Source organism: Dreissena polymorpha, chromosome 7, assembly GCF_020536995.1.
Source record: "Dreissena polymorpha isolate Duluth1 chromosome 7, UMN_Dpol_1.0, whole genome shotgun sequence".
NCBI classification, from domain to species: domain Eukaryota; kingdom Metazoa; phylum Mollusca; class Bivalvia; order Myida; family Dreissenidae; genus Dreissena; species Dreissena polymorpha.
In genome coordinates this window covers 19,622,655-19,640,017 of record NC_068361.1, presented here as the reverse complement: position 1 = coordinate 19,640,017, position 17,363 = coordinate 19,622,655, and the positions used below count along the sequence as shown (strand labels likewise).

The 17,363-nt window shown below is 36.4% G+C and overlaps 4 protein-coding genes across 7 annotated transcripts in view; 2 read left to right on the top strand and 2 right to left on the bottom strand.

Moving 5' to 3' along the window:
- The window catches only part of LOC127837801 (G-protein coupled receptor 157-like), a 231,957-nt gene that overhangs the window by 36,133 nt on the left and 178,461 nt on the right, over positions 1-17,363 (top strand). The window lies entirely within an intron of this gene.
- Positions 1-17,363, bottom strand: part of LOC127837796 (uncharacterized) — a 225,974-nt gene that overhangs the window by 38,928 nt on the left and 169,683 nt on the right. The gene's annotated exons all lie outside the window — the stretch shown is intronic.
- Positions 1-17,363, bottom strand: part of LOC127837808 (uncharacterized) — a 224,846-nt gene that overhangs the window by 40,218 nt on the left and 167,265 nt on the right. The window lies entirely within an intron of this gene.
- LOC127837809 (G-protein-signaling modulator 2-like) overlaps positions 1-17,363 on the top strand; it is a 178,789-nt gene that overhangs the window by 5,380 nt on the left and 156,046 nt on the right. The window contains exon 5 of the mRNA XM_052365212.1: positions 1,563-1,710. Coding sequence (XP_052221172.1) covers positions 1,563-1,710 — 148 coding nt within the window. The remainder of the gene's footprint in view (positions 1-1,562; positions 1,711-17,363) is intronic.

The following is a 17,363-nucleotide window of genomic DNA, read 5'->3' as shown; positions in this document are numbered from 1 at the left end:
AATCAGGCACCTATGGTTGAGGTAAGCTGTAGTCACATCAATGACGATCATAGCCAAGAATCAGGCCCCTATGGTTGAGGTAAGCTGTAGTCACATCAGAAACAATCATAGCCAAAAATCAGGCCCTATGGTTGAGGTAAGCTGTAGCAACATCAGGGACAATCATAGCCAAGAACCAGGCCCCTATAGTTGATGTTAGCTGTAGCCACATCAGAAACAATCATAGCCAAGAATCAGGCCCCTATAGTTGAGGTAAGCTGTAGCCTCATCAGGGACAATCAGCCAAGAATCAGACCCCTTGGGTTGAGGTAAGCTGTAGCCACATCAGGGACAATCAGCCAAGAACCGAGCCCCTCTGGTTGAGGTAAGGTGTAGCGACATCAGAGACAATCATAGCCAACAACCTAGCCCCTCTGGTTGAGGTAAGCTGTAGCCACATCAGGGACAATCAGCCGAAAACCAGGCCCCTTTGGTTGAGGTTAGCTATAGCCACATCAGGGACAATCAGCTAAGAACCAGGCCCCAATGGTTGAGGTAAGCTGTAGCCTCATCAGGGACAATTAGCCAAGAACCAGACCCCTTGGGTTGAGGTAAGCTGTAGTCACATCAGGAACAATCAGCCAAGAACCAAGCCTCTCTGGTTGAGGTAAGATGTAGCCACATCAGAGACAATCATAGCCAAGAACCAAGCCCCTCTGGTTGAGGTAAGCTGTAGTCTCATCAGGGACAATCAGCCAAGAACCAAGCCCCTCTGGTTGAGGTAAGCTGTAGCCAAATCAGGGATAATCAGCCAAAAACCAGGCCCCTTTGGTTGAGGTAAGCTGTAGCCACATCAGGGACAATCAGCTAAGAACCAGGCCCCAATGGTTGAGGTAAGCTGTAGCCACATCAGAGACAATCATAGCCAAGCAAGAACCAGGCCCCAATGGTTGAGGTAAGCTGTAGCCACATCAGAGACAATCATAGGTAAGAACCAGGCCCCTTTGGTTGAGGTAAGCTGTAGCCACATCAGAGACAATCATAGCCAAAAATCAGGCACCTATAGTTGAGGTAAGCTGAAGCCACATCAGATACATCAGATGTTGAGGTATCTTTTATATATCAACATTTTAATGTGAAGTGACCACACAGACCCTATCTTCAAAGGACTAATGGTTTCTGTGATCCTCCGAGAAAGTTATAATGTTCATTTAAAACATTTGTGTTCATATATTTCGTCATTGCCATGTGAAGTTGTTCAAACAAAACAAACCAAGACGATTGCTTTGATTGAAGCAAACTTTGTATTTCTTCAATCCACTGATAGTAATTGGAGCTGTGTTCTGGGAAGACAGGGCTTAATCCATGTGTCTTCACAGGCTAATTAAGGACGGTACTTTCCACTTAAACAAGAATTTCATATTTAAATACATGCATTAAGGCCTGTTTTCCCACACTGCATCTCAAATGTTTCCCCACAGTCATGTGTAGCTGTTCACATAAAACAAACAACAATAGTCTTGATCTTATCAAACTTTGTCTTTAATCAATCCTCTGATAGTTATTTAATATCCTTTTTTCAGAAGCTGTCCCCTGAACATGATGGTTTCTTTGACCTGCTGAGCAAGTTCCAAGGTCGCCGTATCGACGAGCAGCGGTGCAGCCTCGAGTTGCCTGGGGAGAAAAATGGACTCCTGGAGTCAGAAAACAAGGAGAACAAACCCAAACTGGGTAAGTGTTGGACTGATGTTAGGCAAAAATGTGCAAGTGTATCTGCTTATATACGTGTCTTGCTCTTGAAAAATAGGCCTTAATGCACATGCTCAAAGTGTAGACCCTGATTAGGGACGACACTTTCTGCCTAACATTGATTTTCGCTATGAAGACAATTCCTTTCAACAAAAAATACCATTACAGGGGAAAGTGTTGTCTCTGATTAACAGACTTCCCTGGCTAATGTTGGAAGACACTTAACGCACATTCATTAAGCCCCGTTTTCCCAGAGCAATGCTTATATGGATACATATTAGTTATTGGCACTTGTCACTTATAGATGTGTTAGCATTACGGGTGCTCTCTTTAATGAGTCCTCTACCCTAGTTATTGGCACTTGTCACACATTGACGTGTCAGCATTACGGATGCTCTCTTTAATTAGTCCTCTACCCGTGTAACCAAACGGGACCATAGCCCAAGTCTGTGCGTCCGATATTCCCAATCATCTGCATCCTGCAATAACTCAAAGAGTACTTAACTAAAGTTGATGAAACTTGATATGTGGATAGAAAGCCATAATGGAAGTATTTTGACTTTATATTTAGAAGATTGTCAGCGCCAGATTGTTTGTATTAAAAGCCTGTGTTCTCATATTTGGTTATTACTACGATATTGCATTCAATGCCCTCATACATATAAGATCATATAAGTATTGTTGTTAGTTAACCTGATATACTCTTTGACAAAAAAAGTTTAAATTGTTTTCGAAATTGACCGTTAAACACGTAAATGTATAAAGCTTTAAACAAGCCGTCATCCCAGCTGTGGAATAATTACCTCTATTTAATGCAATGCATTCCGACCCGCAAGGTATCAAGGTCAGTTCATGGTTAGTTACAGAAATCGTTATATAAACGCTATCTCTTAAACTATGTGCACTTGAACTTTATTTTGATCAGAAAGGTATTGAATGAAGATATTCTGGGATATTATTATGGTATGTCAATCATAGATTCTTAATGGGTCTTCAACAATTGCATGATAAGTACTTGTTTTAATCAATTAGAAATATTCGACCATATAGACCATTTTATTAACCATGAGCGCGATGATTCACGATACTATTAATTCTGGAATCAAATAACAATATCCGACAAACCACACAAACAGGTCCGTTAAAAAAACGCGGGTATAAATATATCAAATATAAACTGATGATTTGTGTATTGCCAACTGACATATATGCTTTCATTTATTTTCATTCGTCTTGTTCCTTTATTTTATTGTTATGTTTATGCTCCTCGCTGTTCTTGCTAAGATTTTATATTTCTCTCTTGACTGGATTATCATTTCTCATAAATTGGCATTTTCTTTCTATCTCCTATTATTTTCATTATTTGACTGGTTGATCTTTTTTTCCTCTATTGATTGATGTATACACCTATATTTACTGGTCCACCGTTTTCTTGTCCTTTACTTATTATTTGACTGGTTCATCCAGTGTTTTTTTTTCACCATTTTGGGAATGGAGCTGGGTCCCTTTGAATTGGGAAATTAATGTTGATGCTGTTTTGCTAAGAAATGTTTCAAATTCAATAGAAGTGTTATCAGTATTATTTATACTGAGATTGAACTTCTATGGCTGGATGGGAGATGAACAAAATGTGGAAAAAAACAAACTTTTTTTTTGGAAACCTTCAAATGGGAATTTGATGGTCCCATTTGAGAAAATATATACCCAATGGGGCCAAATACCGGACTCAATTTTTAATGAAAACATACACTGTGATCATTTGACTTGTGTTTTATTTTCTTGATATTAGGCTGGTTATCATGCTCTATCTGGACCGTTTTCTTGCATGTGTATTCTCCCAACATGACTAGTTCACATCTCACCACAGTGTCTACCCCAAACATTGTTTTATCATATTCTCCTAACTTGACTGGATCACATCTCACTGCAGTGTCTACCCCAGACATTATTGTATTATATATTCCTAACGTGACTGGTTCATATCTCTCCACAGTGTCAACCCCAGACAGCGAGAACTTTGGACATGGTGGCAGGCATTCAAGGGTCACGCATGAACGACCAGCGAGCCTCACTACCGCAGTTTCCCGGTCTCAACTTTCAGGCAGTTATTAACCAATACCTCCGCGAGAGAAACGTTAACGACGTACCAGACGACAGCTTCTTTGAAATGCTCATGCGTTGTCAGGTAAAAATGTGATGTGACCTCTTTTTTTGTTCATTTAACAGGAGTTTCCGATGAGAAAATGGCATGATGCAGAGCATTTTTGTTGATTATGTGGTTAAAATTAAGAGCATGATAGCAGATTGCCACCCTGTGACATAAAAACTGTTTCAAAATGCAATTATTTTTAGCTCGACTATTATATATGAAATATATATATAGTGGAGCTATCCTACTCACCCCGGCGTCTGTGTTTCCGTTAGCGTAAGCATGCAAATGTTAAAGTTTTCATACAACCCTATTTATTTTCATTGTCCCTTGACATATTGCTTTCATATTTTGCATACTTGTTAACCATCATGACCCCAACCTATAAGCAAGAGCAGACAACTGTATCAAGCATTTTGACAGAATTATGGCCCCTTTTATACTTAGAATATGCATATTATTGATAAATCTATGTTAAAGTTTGCGTACTACCCCAAATATTTCCTTTGTCCCTTAACATATTGCTTTCATATTTTGCATACTTGTTTACCATTATGACCCTTACCTATAAACAAGAGCAGACAACTGTATCTAGTATTTTGACAGAATTATTGCCCCTTTTATACTTAGAAGATGCATATTATTGATAAATCTATGTTAAAGTTTGACAAAACAACATTTACCTGACATACCACAATGCACTCCACTCAAACCATACCCCATGCCCCCCCCCCCCCAGACCCCCCCCACCCCCCCCCCCCCCCAACATTTTTTTTCTTATTTTTTAAAGATCATCTATTTAAAGGTTAAGCCAACCTTTTGTGTGTCTTACGCTCACCCTCCCCCCATCCCTTAAAAAGTGTTTTCTAGGGGTCCAGAAAAGAATTCATTATAATGTTTGTTACAGCAAACAGTTTTGCCTGTTATATAAGGCCGCAACCCTTAAACCTCACCCCCTCACACACACACACACACACATCTTAAAAAGCGTTTTTTTAGGGGTCCTGAAAAAAAATCGTTAAATATCTGTTGCAGGGTTCCCGTATTGATGATCAGTGCAGTGCCCTACCACACAACCGCCCCGCCCCAACCGTCCCAGACGAAGATTTCTTCGGGCTGATCCAGAAGGTCCAGTCTAGCCGTCTGGAGGAGCAGAGAACCAGTCTACCCGATAAGAATGAAATCTCGCCTCCCCAACAGGCCTCCGTGAAGAAGAGAAAAAAATAATGACTAGTCTAGTTTGAGTCCCATATGAGCGAGCAATGAATCAGGGGATAAGGCTTTAAACTGGATCAGCTTTTTAGATGTTTTTAGATGAAATACTTGCGCTGAACCCTTGGAATATAAACTGCGTATTTAGATGAGATAGTCTTGCGCTGAACCCTTGGAATATAAACTGCGCATTTAGATGAGATAGTCTTGCGCTGAACCCTTGGAATATAAACTGCGTATTTAGATGAGATAGTCTTGCGCTGAACCCTTGGAATATAAACTGCGTATTTGGATGACATAGTCTTGCGCTGAACCCTTGGAATATAAACTGCGTATTTAGATGAGATAGTCTTGCGCTGAACCCTTGGAATATAAACTGCGTATTTAGATGAGATAGTCTTGCGCTGAACCCTTGGAATATAAACTGCATATTTAGATGAGATAGTATTGCGCTGAACCCTTGGAATATAAACTGCGTATTTTGATGAGATAGTCTTGCGCTGAACCCTTGGAATATAAACTGCGTATTTTGATGAGATAATCTTGCGCTGAACCCTTGGAATATAAACTGCGTATTTAGATGAGATAGTCTTGCGCTGAACCCTTGGAATATAAACTGCGTATTTAGATGACATAGTCTTGCGCTGAACCCTTGGAATATAAACTGCATATTTAGATGAGATAGTCTTGCGCTGAACCCTTGGAATATAAACTGCGTATTTTGATGAGATAGTCTTGCGCTGAACCCTTGGAATATAAACTGCGTATTTTGATGAGATAGTCTTGCGCTGAACCCTTGGAATATAGACTGCGTATTTAGATGAGATAGTCTTGCGATGAACCCTTGGAATATAAACTTCTACTGGCTGGAATTGAGGGTTTTGTGCAATATTGTATCAGATATTTAATGTATCAGTTATAATAAAAGTTATGCTCTGAAATTCTGTGAGATATTGACTGCTACTGGTCAGAAGTTCTGCATGGAGATATTGAGATTGGACGAACGGAATGATTTGGTCCATGGGACTCTGACTTTAAAGCCTTTTTGTGTTCACTAGATAGGCTGCTAAATATTGCTATTGCTGATATTTCTTCTACACAATCTGTCCATTCACATTCTACATGATTGTGAGTACCTCCATTCTACAAAACGGTTCTACTGGTGGAAGTTGTTGTGGAGTTTTAACATTTTTCATAGATCTCAAGTTCGCACTGCAAATCCCTTTTCAGACTCATGTTGATTGATGACTCATGAAGACTTCAATTTGAATATGGAAATCAAGAAGAAAACACGCTGCTTTTAATAAGTTTAATATGTTGGTAAAGTTTGTGTTAAAATTTCACTTGGAAATTCAAATGTTTCTTAGTTTTTATGCCCCCCTTCGAAGAAGAGGGGGTATATTTTTTGCTCATGTCGGTCCGTACGTCCGTCGGTCCGTCCACTATATGGTTTCAGGAAGATAACTCCGGAACGCTTAGGTCTAGGATCATGAAACTTCATACATCGATTGATCATGACTGGCAGATGACCCCTATTGATTTTCAGGTCACTAGGTCAAAGATCAAGGTCACAGTGACTCGAAATAGTAAAATGGTTTCGGATGATAACTCAAGAATGCTTACGCCTAGTTTTGTTTTGTTTTTCTCTTTTGTATCCTTTATATGTAAAATGAAACAGGGTTTTGCTCAAAAGAAGCCCTTTTGTATTTATTGTTTTATATCCAACTTTCCCATTAAACAATTGAAATTAGCTTTTAATCAATTGCAGAGTAAGTATCGTAAGAATTACTGTAGTAATTGTAACACTATAATAACAGTGTTTTCAAGTACTAATGTAGGTCTGTGTTAGGTTAATAATTATATCCCCCTTTCGAAGAAGAGGGGTATATTGTTTTGCACATGTCGGTCTGTCTGTCTGTCTGTATGTATGTATGTATGTCCGTCCACCAGATGGTTTCCGGATGATAACTCAAGAACGCATACGCCTAATATCATGAAACTTCATAGGTAGATGACTCGCAAATGACCCCTAATGATTTTGAGGTCACTAGGTCAAAGATCAATGTCATGGTGACCCGAAATAGTAAAATGGTTTCCGGATGATTACTCAAGAACGCATACGCCTAGGATCATGAAACTTCATCGTTAGATAGATCATGACTCGCAGATGACCCCTATTTATTTTGAGGTCACTAGGTCAAAGGTCACGGTGACCCAAAATAGTAAAATGGTTTTCGGATGATACTCAAGAACGCTTACGCCTAGGATCATGAAACTTCATAGGTACATTGATCATGACTCGCAGATGACCCATATTGATTTTCAGGTCACCAGGTAAAAGGTCAAGGTCACAGTGACCCGAAACAGTAAACTTGTTTCCGGATGATAACTCAAGAACGCTTTTGCCTAGGATCATGACACTTCATAGGTACATTGATCATGACTCGCAGAGGACACCTATTGATTTTCAGGTTACAAGGTCAAAGGTCAAGGTCACAGTGACAAAAAACGTATTCACTCAATGGCTGCCATTACAACGGACAGCCCATATGGGGGGCATTCATGTTTTACCAACAGCCCTTGTTGCAATCAAATTCTATATAACGTTCATTTATCATGTAATACCCATAATCTATCAGCCATCATTCATATTCTGTTATGCCATTTGTGCATCTAGGTTTTGAGTGTTAAACTTATGTAACAGCATCACATTTCATTATCACATCACATTACATCTGTTGTGCACTCAAACTTTGTAATGCAAAACATACGTTTAGACGTAGTGTTTGAAGTGACTCGTCTTGTTTGTTTTTCAGTGTTTTTGTCTTGGATTTGAATCAGAGGGGTTATAATGTACATTGTATTACGCAACGTTTTATGCCCCGAACTTTCAATAAAAAATTCTAAAGAGCTTTGTGAATGCCTGCCCAGAGTCAAGAGTTGTCTCCCTTGTGATGAAAGAGAAATTATTTTGTTGGACAATTCTGATATCCTGCCTACTTTCAGTGGCAATTGCACACTGCCTCTAGTGTTGTTATGCTATCATGAGTCTTCTGTTAACGCTTTCCCACTTAGAAGCTAAGTGAAAATGGCTATGTGCAAACAGCATAAAACCAAACCAGCCTGCTAGTAACTCGCAGACTGTTCAGGTTTTATGCTGTTTGCAGCCTATCAGAGTCGGAACTGAAACCTTTTAAACTTGGATCTAGTAAAAAGGCTATAAAGTAAATTTAACTTTCTAAGGGACTACACATGTGTTAAAATACGTAAAAGTGGTAAGAGCTAACATTGTATTAAAATTTGAGGTATTTCTAATTGTGATGTTGTTTTTTTTCATATATGAACTTGTGTTCATAATTCTGTTGAATACTTTAAAACACAGTTCAATTTAGGCGGGCATTACAAAAGGGTGAACAATTTCTTAACTCAATACTTATACATGTATATGTGTACAACTTGAACTGGCGTAAGATCACTGCTCTTGTATCTTAAAGTAATTGATTAACATACTTAAAACATGTAATTAAGTAACAGTTGTTTTGTTACTAGGATGATCATACAAATTATGCACTATAATTAAATAAAATGTAGATGTGATTAATGTACAATTAATTATTAGTTATATAAAATAATTTATTCATAATATTAATGTTATGTTTTTAGTGAATGTAATAATTAAACTGTGTATTGATATCATAATGTTTATTATAGGGCTGCAGTACATTGCCAAATATTTTTGATATATATTCATTAATGAGCGCATTATTTTTAGACAAAAAAAAACACACACACATTATTCAATGTTATTTTTTTACGTTTCACCAAAAAGCCAAAATAAGCCAGGCTCCATGTTTTGAAATAATGTTGACTTAAGCCTTTCACACTCGGAGGCAAAGCTAAAATGGCTATGTGCAAACAGCATAAACCCAGAACAGCCTGCGAGTAACTTGCACTCTGTTCAGGTTTAATTCTGTTTGCTGCTCATCAGTATCTAAGGGTTGAAATTGACGCCTTTCAAACTTTACTCGCAGGCTGTTCTTGGTTTATGCTGTTTGCACATAGCCATTATAGCTTTGCCTCTGACACACCAGCTTTCTGGGAAAACAAATATGTCTCGAAGAGACTTTCAACAGAGAATATTGGAAGTTGCAACTATGTTTGAGATTGGATTCTCTTTTGGGTGAGGATAGGTGAAAAATGTATCAAATTTAATGTGACTTTGCTCTGTTGAATATAACACATGAAATATATGAACTATAAATCACTTTAACCTATAAACACAGGTACTAATATTTCCTAATTGTGTTGTTTGCCAGGCGCTGACTAACAGATTCTTGTTCTGACACATTTAAAAATTACAACTTTGAGGTTTGATAACTATACATCAGAACACTTTCTTGTAATGTATTTGTCAATAAACAAATATAAATGTAACATTTCTCAAGTTCTAATTGTACACTGTGTTAAATAAATCATGACAGGGTAGTATCAATGGTGACTATACACTCATATTGTTGTTGACATGTGCAGGTCTTTTGTTTCTCTCTTCATGTTTATTCTTTAGATGATATTGAAATTAGTGACAATAACAAAGATAATGAATGGTTTTGAAGTGTAGGATTTACTTCAATGTTGATGAAATGACTCAATCTTCTGGCAATGCCATCGAGACGACCACATGTATAATATAATATATACATGTATACTCATGTATAATAATCTGTGGATGTGAATTTAAGAATTGTTTAATATAGACCTATATGTTTTAAACATAGTTTCACTGTTCAAACGTGTCTATCAGGTCTGATCATTTTCTGTATCTTGTACTTACTTAGGGAGTAATAAATTGAAAAACAAGATTGCCACTTCCATGCAAAGACATTTATTTTTCGCTGTTTTATACCTTTAATTGCTTGTATTAATTGTTAAAATGCCGCTCTCTTTCCAGGCAAATCGGCAAGAAAGTGATAAGCGTTTATATCATATTAATATTTGCTCTATATCTTGACTATATTCTGCAACATTTTTAGCTGGTCACAAAATTACATCTCAGGCTAAGAAAATTTGAAAAACACCTGCTCGGCATGGTCCTCGCCATCTTGTTTGTCAGGTGATTACCCCTCTGAAAATGAAGCAGACACTATTTCAAACATTATGTATCATACTTTATTTTTTCATTTTGTAAGTTTTAAAACTTAAAAACAATTTTCCACCGGTACCAAAGATCATTAATTGTATGTGTTCATTTAGCAAGAACATATGTATTACTGATGTTGTTTTCATTTTGTTTGTGATATTCATCATTTCATTCCCCAACAAAGTTTGAAGAATCACATGTATATACTGGCAGTTTGTTCTTCAACTTTTTTTAAAATGTGGCAGGCCAATCAGATAAAAAATATAAAGGGAATTGTATATCAAATTATTCCAAAAACATCACTGTCTGAAGTCATCAAGTGGTTGGTTGGGTTTTCTAGGTCTGTTTGAATTTCTTGTCTGTTTAACTACCTTAATTGTTGCTGGACACCATTTTCATAAGGAGTAGTAGTGGACAATTTTGTTTCCCCACAGGTGGCAATTTTGTCCATTGAAGTTTGTATGCCCCCTTTCGAAGAAAAAGGAGCATATAGTGATCGGACTGTCCGTCTGTCTGTCTGTCCGTCTTTCCGTCACACTTTGCGTTTAGGTTTTGAAAAATGCTCATAACTTCTATGTCCCTTGAGATATAACCTTCATATTTGGTATGCATGTGTATATGGACAAGGCCTGTCTATAGGCACACACATTTTTACCCCTGTGACCTTGACCTTGAGTCCGCGTTTAGGTTTCGAAATCTGCGTTTAGGTTTCGAAAAAAGCTCATATCTTCTGTCAAGCGTTTATAGGGGGCATAAGTCATCCTATGGTGACAGCTCTTGTTCTTTCTATTTGCATAAAATGTCTTATGTAAAGGAGCATTGTTTTGCTTGATAAAATGGTCAAACATCTGCCGATGTGTCAAAGCAATATGGGGAGGTGTGTGGGGGGATGTTAGTCTAAATTTCATCTGGACATTATCAAGTTAAGTTATGATTATGGTGCAACAACCTCATGGACATCTCTTATGTGAAGCAGGTATCAATATGTTCACACACCTATTAAGACCACGTCATATTTTTGAAAGTGTATCTGAAGATGTAAATTATCATGGTATGTGATAACAAATACTGAAATCTAATTTGATGCTTTCTATTGGTTTATAAAGAAATGTCAGTGAATTAAAATTGATAATACACTGGTTCAAACAGTGAAATTAACCATGAAAATTTCACTGTTGTTCTGTGAGATAATCTTTGAAAAAATATTTTTTATCTGATTGTCCTGTCACATGTGAGGACGTGGTTTCATGACGTTAAGACGTCATTATTTCAGCAAAATACAGAAATTATCATTTTAAATCATTAAATAAGATGAAAATTTGTTGAATTTGGTTGATGGAATATCGATTTTAATTCACTAGTCATCATAGAAAAAATATTTTTTCTATGAACACTCGTGAATTAAAATCAATTTGAACAAATCCAACAAATATCCTCTATATTAACAATCCATTACAACTCCTTGCAGTGTCTGTCATTCTGGTTTTCATATCTAGCAGTGTATTGTGGTCATCATTGTTAAAAAATCATCCTTGGTGACAAAACTGTCTACGCCAAAAGGTCCCTTTTTTGGTTGTTAGCCCATGCTGCATATTACTTCATGCGCTAATCGAGGAGACTGTCACTACTATGACATGTCATTTACAAGGTCATCATGACGACACATTTTATGGATCTGTAAAGTCATCATGACATCACAAGTTCACGAGTTGAGTAGGGCAGTTATTATGTCATCAGATCAATGTATTGTATGGTGTTTATTATGACATGGCCCAATTAGCGTAGGCGTGGTATGATAGCATGGTGTTATTACGTCACCAAATGTGAACATGGCCTTTCTGTGATTATGTTTAATAACTGTTTGACACAAATGGAGGCAAATATCTCTGTCTATTAAAGACTTAATCTGTATTCATCTGTGTGTATATTTTCAGTCTTATTATGTAATGACTTTCTCCTGCTGTTTGCGTGATGGTCCAGTCAGATATTGACATGGTCGTATATTATAGCTGCGTTTTGAAATGTATATTAAAGTGTGAATTGATTTTGACATGAAATTAGACCAATAAAACAACAGATATTTTATGGTTTATTTGAGTCTTTTTGTTTAACTAGATGCCCTCGCTGACCCTGCTTCATACAATCCTACTTTGTTCACACAGCCTCGATATGTTATACAAACTATAATGGGAACTATGGCAAAAAAAATCTGAGTATTTTGGGGTTGGGTCGGATCAAGGTTAATTAAGTAAGTAACAAATAAACACCATTTAATAAAGCGTGTTCTTTAGCACTTCACACATTTGAGTTTTTGCCAAATCAGAAATATAGACCATGAAATTGATGCAGTCAGAAGTAGTACAATGCATTTAATAAACTCTTTAATATTGACTCGTGTAACTATTTTCTTTAGCTCACCAAACAAAAGGGGCTCATGTGGAACTTTTGGGATACCGTGATGTCCATCGTACTTTAGTATTTGAGGTGCATGTGTACACTTTTTCTGTTAACGACTTCTCCCTTTGAGCAGTTGTAAGATTAAACAATTACTTGACAGGTGTGATCCTCTGATGCATCTCTTTTTAATTTGTTAAAATTGTTCCAGTCCTTTTCATATGTAGATGGCATGATCAAAAATATTTATTATAAACATGACATTAGGGCTTCAATATTTAAAATCATACGATGATGCTCTACAACGTTTTTCAAGTTATACCCCAGCGGTCAAAATTGGCTCTGCACTGGGGTAACTTGTTTTCCAAATGAACACACAGTGGAAACTACACAATTCTTCATCTCTAAAACCACAAGGGTCAGGGCTAAAATTTAGTAGTCATCTATTAAGTTTCTTCAAATAATGCCCCTGGGGTAAAGACTTGCCACACCCCAGTGGTCACATGATTGGTGTCGCACTGAAGTGCGGCGACTCGTATGTAATACTACATATATTGATACAGTATGTTTAATATTAGGTAAAATTGAATTTGTAGCAAAATGAATTCATTAATTCAATAATTGTTTACTTTGCAACATACTATTCCACTTAAAATGATCATCAAAGAACATCAAAGGTGTGCTTTTACTCAATTCATCAATACAATAGTTATAATTGTTTAATTCGTATCATAGTATTCCACTTAAAATTACCATCAACGAACTTCAAAGCTGTGCTTTTACTCAATTTTTCAATGATCTCAATAAAAGAAAGAAAAATTTCAGGCCCTTATAAAAACAAGTATAATTAATTGGTAAATTTGTTAGAGGCTTCCCTAAAAACAACCATCAAAAATCATTAATTAATATTTTAATCACTCAGGACACAACTTACATCATTTTTTTATCATTATTTATTCAGACACATAAAATGCATTATTACAAATAACTACTTCAAATACACATTTTCATATTATGTATACCCCAAAATGGGGGTGAAACGTCTGGGGAGGAAACGTCTTGGAGGGGCGGGGGGGGGGGGACGTCTGCCACCCATTTGGGGGTTATAACATAAAATCATAGATAATGGTTATACCTGTATCTTTTTCTGTTTTGATTAAAATAATCGGCCAATATATTAATATTTACAGTAGAAAAAAATCATTCCATGTAACTTCATTGAGTGCCTTTTACACTGAAATTCCCGACGCCCTTTGATGCTTTGCATCAATAGTTATCTTGTGTATAATTGCTTTAGATAATGAAATATTAAGTTAGAAGTTTTCTTTCATGCTGTAACAAGGCATGCTTAAACAATGATGTCACGCAGAAAGCTAAAAACGTGTCGGTAGGTTATGTATTTAAACCGGGCCTTCACATTTTACATTTGTCTCAAAACTCCTCAGATGTCTTGAAATGCACAAAAAAGCCTTCTGCTCAAAGTTAAATGGTGATATATATGATGTTGTTTAACACATGATTCAAAATGGCTGATGCAAGGTTGGTTTACATAATTGTATATTTCAGAGTCGCTGTTTGCAATGCTTTACAAACTGCATCAAAAAGATTTGGATGCATTCCCTTACGAACTCGTGTGGGTTATCTCGTTCACATGAGATAGGTATATCGTTACCATGACCTACTTAGTACTTCACACAAGATTGGTTTGTCGTTTCCATTATTGACTTTGTACTTCCCACAAGATTGTTAAACCCTTACCATGAACTACGTAGTAATTTACATGAGATAGATAGGTTGTTAACATGACCTACGTAGTACTTCACATTTGATAGATAAATCGATACCACGACGGTTAAGTGACGGTAAATAGCACAATTAGAATCTACGATTGTCATGTGGAATATTATATTACTGTATATAGAGAATAACGGGTAACTGCCCAATAGTGTTTGTATAAATCAGGCTTATAATAAATAATTCGTGCTGAGCCCGATAAGTTACAAAACTGTAACCTGTTATTTTGTTAACTATACCTCTCCGTTCCATTTTAAAAGGGATGATGAAAACAAAAATCGCTACGACGCTGCATTTTTAACGGGAATGAATATAATAGGGTGACTTTTGACGTGCTAATAATGAGCTTAATATTTGTCGAATCAGTTTTGTGCGCGTTTTATTGCCTTTTGTGTCTAAAATATGTTACATCTAGGAACCAAATTGTTTGTTTTGTTAAATCCCCCCCCCCGGGTGGAAAATGGTACCATTTGAAATTAGAAGGCACAAGGTACTTTTTTGCGACAATTGGGCGAAATCTGACCCTTGTTTACTAATATGATGACTTAATAGTTCATTCCGAGTAATATGACTAACCTCCAAACATTGAATGATATGGCAACTTCCTGTTGAACGAATATAAAAATATATGTAGCATTATATTAGGCAGATATCAAAGCAATAGTCTCAAATTAATACTTGACGGAGGATGAAAGCGACACACACCTATAAATATACCAATACAAAGTCCACATAGAATGTTTGCTTACAAGATTTACTGTCTTAACCGTAAATTTAAATCACTAGTCGAAGTTCGCTTTATGAGCAGTTTGAACATGTCTTATATTCGTACAGCTATATAGGATATATTTGGTATTCAACCTTGAATGAACCATACGTAAACCAAACTACAATAAATTTGGCCTAATACTCCGACCTACGAATCTGTTAAATATATAATTATCACTTAAAGGAGCATTTTCACGTTTTTGTAAATTGACGAAATAAAAACAAATTGTTTCAGAATCGCACATTTTTGCTGTAGTTATGATACTTGTAAGTAATACTGAACATTTACCATGCTCTAAAATATACATTATATGCATCTTTCCACGATTTAAAAACCTGAAAATTATAAAGCGTTGCAACGCAAAACATTGATAGTATAAAATACTTACTGATAGTTTGAGCACGAATGGCCAAGTGGTCTCAGCGATGGACTTTTACTCCAGGGTTCAGTGGTTCGTGTCGTGCCCAGTTTAGGGTTACTTTTATTTATTTCTTTAATTTTATTATTGTTTTTTTTACTGGAGCTTTTAGACCCAATGTTAACATTTATCAATATAAAGCATTTAATGGCAAATTTCAATACATGCCAAAATCTGTGAAAAGTCACCTTTAATAGTAACTTAGTTGGTAAACACGGCACGCGGTTTAGACATATGGAAATCGAAAGTGGTTTTGTAAAGAAATCACAAAATGGCGTCTAACTTAAACACTTCGCAGCAAAAGGGGTCAGATGTATTTTATGAAGTTTGTTGTTCTGTTTGCGAAGAGGATGGCATACATAATGAAGGACTGTTTCATTGTAAAATATGTTTTAAAACATACTGCGACGACTGTGTGAAAATGCACAAAAAACTACTTAAGGATCATGCGGTGTCAGCGAAATCTGACGGTGAGAGCTGGTATGTTGCGAACAAAGTGGACGATACTATAGAGTTATGTGAGGAGCACACGACTGAGAAACTGACGATGTTCTGTGAAGATCATGAACAGTTGCTATGTCATTTATGTCTCCTCCTAAAACACAGGTCAGTGAGTATTGATATAAATTTATGTTAAGGCCAAGTAGAAATCACACCTGTTTCATGTGTGTGTGTGTATATATATATATATATATATATATATATATATATATATATATATATATATATATATATATATATATATATATATATATATATACTACTACTACAACTACTACACTACTACTACTACTACTACTACTATTACAACTACTACTACTACTACTACTACTACAACTACTACTACTACTACTACTACTACTACTACTACTACTACTACTACTACTACTACTACTACTACTACTACTACTACTACTACTTTACTACTTCTACTACCTACTACTACTACTACTACTACTTCTACTACTACTACTACTACTACTACTACTACTACTACTACTACTATTACTACTGCTACTTCTTCTTCTACTTCCATTCCTCCTCCTCCTCGTACTACTACTACTTCTACTACTACTACTACTACTACTACTACTACTACTACTACTACTACTACTACTACTACTACTACTACCACCACCACCAACAACACCAACACCACTACCACCACCACCATCACTTCTACTACTACTACCACAACCACCACCACCACAACAACCACCACTACTACTACTACTACTACTACTACTACTACTACTACTACTACTACTACTACTACTACCACTACTACTACTACTACTACTACTACTACTACTACTACCCACCACCACCACCACCACCACCACTACCACCACCACCATCACTTCTACTACTACTACTACTACCACCACCAACACCACCACCACCACACTACTCTACTACTACTACTACACTACTACTACTACTACTACTACTACTACTACTACTACTACTACTACTACTACTAGTACTTCTACTACTACTACTAGTACTACTACTACTACTACTACTACTACTACTACTACTACTACTCCTACTACTACTACTACTTCTTCTACTACTACTACTATTACTACTACTACTACTACTACTACTACTACTACTACTACTTCTACTACTACTACTACTACTACTATTACTACTACTACTACTACTACTTCTAATACTACTACTTCTACTACTACTACTACTACTACTACTACTACTACTACTACTACTACTACTACTACTACTACTACTACTACTA